The 6,010-nt window shown below is 28.4% G+C and overlaps 1 protein-coding gene across 1 annotated transcript; it reads right to left on the bottom strand.

Annotated features, from left to right (window-relative positions):
- Positions 1 to 1,695: 1,695 nt before the first annotated feature.
- On the bottom strand, positions 1,696 to 5,332 carry LOC114383641. The gene is made up of 6 exons (XM_028343354.1): positions 5,158 to 5,332; positions 3,643 to 3,693; positions 3,490 to 3,559; positions 3,269 to 3,309; positions 2,356 to 2,415; positions 1,696 to 1,986 (listed from the first exon to the last, which is right to left on the bottom strand). Exons 1-6 carry the CDS (start codon positions 5,221 to 5,223, stop codon positions 1,933 to 1,935), a joined length of 342 nt encoding a protein of 113 aa, XP_028199155.1. The 5' UTR covers positions 5,224 to 5,332; the 3' UTR covers positions 1,696 to 1,932.
- Between the last annotated feature and the right edge of the window lie 678 nt (positions 5,333 to 6,010).

Here is a 6,010-nt window from a genome sequence, read left to right on the forward strand (position 1 = left end):
ACAAAATGACACAAGAAGGAGCTTTTACCCATTGTAATCGAGAATAATTAGTAAATAAAATTATTATCGTTATTAAATGATTAAATTGAATGAAGAGAATAATACTAATAATAATATAAGAGTGAATGTTGTTGTTATTCGTGGTTTCAGATCCATGTTTTCTTTATTTATTTCGTGATTTTTATTTTTTATTTTAAAAAAGATAATAATAATTTTTAATGACCACTATATTAACTTGACTATTCTAAAATTTAAAACAATGACGACACACTAAGTTTCTAACGAAAAATTAAAAAAAATTCAAAATAATACATTTTGAAAACATAAAGGACTAAAATGAAAGTTTTTAAACATAATGTACTAAAATAAAATAATTGTGAAACATAATGAATCTAAAGTGATATTATACCATTTTAAAAATTAAAAGTTAACATAACACTAACATTTCTAACCAAAAATTGAAAAAATGACCAAAATGATACATTTGAAAACATAAAAGAATAAAATAAAACTTATATATCAAAATAAAAATAACTACAAAACATAATGGACCAAAAAGTCACATTAAGTCTTTTATATATATATATATATATATATATATATATATATATATATATATATATTTTGAAAGGTTCTATTGCTTTATTACAGAACTAAAATCCCATACATTAGTGAATAAATCATAAATGAGGCTCGAGAGGCTGCCAAATTTGTTTTACTTTTGGTAATATTTATTTTATTCATAATAACATTATTTTGTAATTATTGTAAAACAATATCATCTGAAAATAAAACATAGAACTTATTCAAAAAAAATAAAATAAACTAAAACATTAAAACCGGGCTTTTTTTTTTCTTCTGGATAACCAGGTATAGAAGGGAATGTCGTGTTTCTTGGTGATACTTGCCTTTCAACTGCTAGCATGATTTAACTAAGACAACCGAACTTAAAAGTGCGACTTACCAATAAACGCAAAAGTAAGATATACAACTAGAGTGACATAGTGGCATATTAATGAAATGATAGGAAATGAAAAGTATTAATCTTATAATTATAAATAAATGTGGTTACAATTATTTTGATTAAATTTAATATTAACAATCCATTTTAAATGTATAGTCTAATTTATTATTGTATTCTGATCAATCACCTAATACCTGTCCTACTAAGCTACTGGATGCCTCAACTATCAACTATCTTTGAGTTTTCAGTTGAAATATTATCTTCCTCGGGTATAAACACAACACAGGCATCGTAGATAATAGATATATTAAAATAATCAATCAACTCTCTCGTAAAAGTGTGAACATATTAATACAACAAATGGGTTTCCCAAATCAGTATGGTTATTATTTAATAATGCTTATTCATCATCACTTGCATCATATAATCTTAGTCTATTTACCAGTTAAAAAATGATCCCAAGGTAAAATAATCTAGCAAATATTTTTAGATTTTTTTATTTTAAAAAAGGCTAATTTATGTTCATTCGCAATCATAAAAATAATTTTATAAAAACAAAAAAATAATGAAAAACTGTTCAAAATAACTTCTGATTTTAATCAGATTTTATATTCGTGTCACCTTTTGATTATTTAAAAAAATCAAAACAAAAAAAAAATTAAAAGTGATTATGATTATTATTATAATAACTGTAACAGACTTTATCTGATACGATCACAATCACCGCTTTATGATGCAAACTCCAGCTTATAGGCAAATAAAAACAATGAAGTTAAATGAAGAAAAAAAGGGGTGGGGTTAATGGGGGAAGAAAACTAGTTCTTAATAATACAATAAAAATAAATAACTACAAATAAAAATGTCGCAGATATTAAATTATAAAATACTTTGATACAGTACAAAAGAATTACGATGGCTGATTGTTTAATCATAAGAAATGTCGAAAGCATGCGTGATTCTTTAGAACTCTAGGATGATTTTAAGAAGCTTCGAGCAGCATCTAAACTCAACTCTTCATTGACCTAAAATATAATGAAAAACATAAAATAAAACAAGAAAATAAAATACTAACAAGGAAACTCAGCTTCTAATTCTATGTAGTATTTCATTAGAAACATGTTAATTTTCTTTTTTGCTTCATTTTCTGGAATTTCGGGGGGAAGTATTTTTCTATATTTTGTTGCAAAACATGTATAATGTTCTTAAGAAAGACTCGCCTAAAAATATAGAAAATTCCATTTTCATAGAAAATAATACTTTTCTGGAGGCATAACTTTTTTAGTCAATTTAAAAAAAAATGCTTTCCAAGAAGATACCAAGTTGTATAAAATATATCTTTCATAATATATTTGTTGGAACAATGACTTAAATCACAATTATTTTGCACATACTAGTTTCTTATGGATTTGTTGGAACGCCTTGCAAAATCTCTCCGCTTCTTCTGCACCCACCTGTTGGAAGATTAGAACCAATGAGCTGTGTCTCCTTCAAAGGATACTTAAAAACTTGTTTAATAATCACAGGTAAATGTCATGGATCCTCAATAACATCCCCATCAAAGTTATATGCTTATATAGCAGAAATACTGAAGGCATAACCCCCTTATCTCTTTTGTCACTACTGTCTAAAGAGCTTCTAATACTTTAATTTAAGATGTAACCATAGCTCTTAAACAGGTTTACGAAAAAGAAAATGCAATAGAGAGTTAAAACTTGTTCTGGCACAGGAATATTAATAAGAATATATTTCTCCCTTATAACAAAAAAAAAAACATTTTCCATCACATTAGATTAGAGAATGCTTCTCTCCTCATCTTTACTAAATAATCATAATAAAGTACCCAAAAAAACTGGCAAAATAAAAGGTCCATTAAATGAAAATTTCAACTGGGCATGGAAATCAAGTAAAAGGTCACTGTTGCCAAGGGAAGGAAGCAATGATGCAAAACAACTGATTTTTGACATACCATATGCGACTGGAAATAAGAAAATAATTTTCAATAATATGGGAAAATAGAGAATTTGGGTTTAATCAACAAAGAAAATAATAAGCAACTGATGCATAAATGGAAACCAATGTATCCTTCCATACGTCAAACTCTTCTTATGGAAGAGTAAGTCAAACCATCTAGTCATTGCCATTAGTTTTCAATTAAAACTTCACTATTTGAGGTTAAAAGGCCTACTATATTCAAACTTTTGAAGGACTTAAACAAGGGTGTAACCAAATTTCCATTAACATGCTACAACGCTAATTCTAAAACAAAATTAGTATGCATTTAAGAACAGGTAACTTTCAGAATACCTTCCTAGCAGCCTCCGACTTTAGCTTGCTCCAAAATGAATCTGTAGATTTGAAGAATTCACACATGCATAGCATTAATTTCAAAAGCATAATTCTGTTTCTTATGAGTTATAACCAAAATAATTAATCGTACTGCCATGTAACTCATGAACTTTGGTGAGCTTTCTCAAAAACTGAAGTTGATAAAAAAAAAAGTCCAAAAAATAGTGGTACCCCGGTACCTTGTTGATTAATTCCTTGCTTCTCAAAATCCTTATCCCTTTCATCCCATGCATCTTGCCATTCCTTTACCTGCAGAGACAAATTTGTTAGCTAACAATAAATATATATGCAGACATCAATACATACAACAGATTCAAGTTCAGCATTACCACCTCATTCTGTGCTGACCCAGATGCAATTTGTTTGGATGATGATGCTTCTGCCTGAAATTTAACAGTTGCCAATTTGGTACTTCAATGCATTCACAAATATAGAATTTTGTAAATTATTTAAGCTAAGAAATAAAAATCTTGGATTTTGCATCATGTATAGTTTTAGAGTATGCTGTGGGCATCAGTATCTCAAGTTCAGAAAATAATATATATGCCAGTCCTCCAAACGTGTAAAAGCATTTAAGGTAGAGAAAACCAATTGATTCATATAAAATGTCAATGTTGTGCATACTACAAATGTAAATGGACTAAAGACGGGAAATTATTCCAATCTTCTTTGAATCAAATAAAAATCAAAACAAGATGAGATAATAATTGGTTCTGACAACTTCCTGGGCAAATTCTAGCAACTGTAAGGAATTCTCCATAATCCAAACTGAGCACAATAGAAGCCCAGATACAGAAAAGAAAGGTCAAGATTTTGCCTCTAAATTCTAAAATAGGTCAAGTAGCAAGTCCCTTAACATCGTCCTAGCATTTTCCAATCATCAACCCACGCATAGAACAAAAAAAGTTAATTTATCATACTGATCCATCAAACCATAGCAAGCAGAGATGGCTTTGGATTTCAGTATGTTCAAATTGTTTCAATGAAGTTCAAAAGTTGGTACAAAATATCATTACACTTGTAATTTCTATTAAATAAGATCATGATATGGAAAAGAGAAAGAACACACAAAGGAAGGAGGATAAGCTATCTTCCTAAAAATAATAAAAAGAAAAATACAACTAAAGATGAAACTTGAAAGGGGAAAACAGGAGAGCTTTCCAATCTAGCTAAATGTTTAGAAGAGAAACTTCCTCTAAAAAAACAATGAGAAGGGACCCAGGTAGAATCCATAAATTGAATACAACCTTGTCCCATGACAACTTCATAGAGACGAATGTCCTCAAACACAAAATCAATCCATTTAAATCAAATACACCATAGATCTGCAAACACTCCATAGAATCTTATCCTCACTGCTCCAACCTCCTAACAAAGCCTCTAACTTCAATTCCTAGGTGAAACCGAGTGCAACATTTCATAAAATTTAACTCAATTAGTATACATTTGAATTACCCAATTTCACAACTGGAACTGAAACCACATCCTTACTTATAAAATCCACCCAATTCATGCCAGGACCTTGTTAATTAATATCTCATACTAAACCCTTCTCATATATTTATGGTATCCTAACCCAATCTATTGCACCCACCTAAAATTTCCACATGAATTCAGACACTACAATACATTACTCTAACACTACCACCTTAAACCAATATAAAAGCAAAAGGGTAGAATTGTATCAGAGAGAAGCAATATGAGAAGCAATATGGGTGTCTGAAAAATCGAAACTTTAACTGGCAGAGAAGCCAGATTGCCGATGCAGAGTAATAGAGATCCAAAATTACGGAAAAGACACAGTGTTGTAAACCCTAAACACAGAGAGAGGAGAAAGAGAGAAGTACAGTGTAATCGCGAGAACGAACAACGGGGAAGAGTTGGAGAAGGCGTTGAAATTCAGCTTCATCCATTTTAACTGCAACCCCTTGTTGTTGTTGAAGGAGAAGACTTCACTGACCAAAACCTTCTGAGAACGGAGAAACGCAACCCAACCACACTCTGATTATTGTTTTTGTCTTTAATAAATTCAGTTTTTTTTAAAGTGTGTATATAATATAATTTGATTTGATGGGGTAAAAAACAATATCTTTAATAATTTACTTAATCTAACTTTACTTTATTTTTGCTATTTTTTTTACTTAATCTAATAATTGGTATATAAATTAAATGTATAACTTTATCCTGAAATTATGAAAATGAAAACGAGAATGTATATTTCTCTGTCACAAGTTTTTAAAAAGTATTTTTAGGTGCTATTATTGTCTGAGAAAGCTACAATTTCCCTTTTACCATGTTTTCTAATATTTATATTCTCACTAGAAGATGGGAAAGTGATATTTCTCTAATACACAAGTGACTTTCTTTTTTATTTAAATTACTTTAAAATTTGTTACAAAAATTCCAATTTTTTATTTAAATTATTTTAAATTTTAAAAATTCTTCTCATGCATATTAAAATGTTTAAAATATTCAAAAATAATATTCTCATGTTAAATTCCTAAAAATAAGATTCCTTAAAATATAAAAAAATTCTGTAAAACAAACACTCAATTTTATGTAATTAAAATTAATAATATATAAATTATATTATAATTAGAATTTATAATAAATAAATTTATATAAATTTATTTTTATATTATAGATTAAAATGTATAATTTGAAAAGTGGAATTTTCTCTCTCTTCACTTTCTGAATTAA

This window comes from Glycine soja, chromosome 14, assembly GCF_004193775.1.
Source record: "Glycine soja cultivar W05 chromosome 14, ASM419377v2, whole genome shotgun sequence".
Taxonomy (NCBI): Eukaryota; Viridiplantae; Streptophyta; class Magnoliopsida; order Fabales; family Fabaceae; genus Glycine; species Glycine soja.

Excerpts from the sequence above, each read along its gene's own strand:
- LOC114383641 (XM_028343354.1), bottom strand. The coding sequence starts at position 5,223 with ATGGATGAAGCTGAATTTCAACGCCTTCTCCAACTCTTCCCCGTTGTT. Across the intron at positions 2,416-3,268 it reads AGTCGGAGGCTGCTAGGAAG|GTGGGTGCAGAAGAAGCGGA; the intron begins GTATTCTGAAAG and ends ATCTTCCAACAG. Across the intron at positions 1,987-2,355 it reads AACAAATCCATAAGAAACTA|GTCAATGAAGAGTTGAGTTT; the intron begins GTATGTGCAAAA and ends ATTATATTTTAG.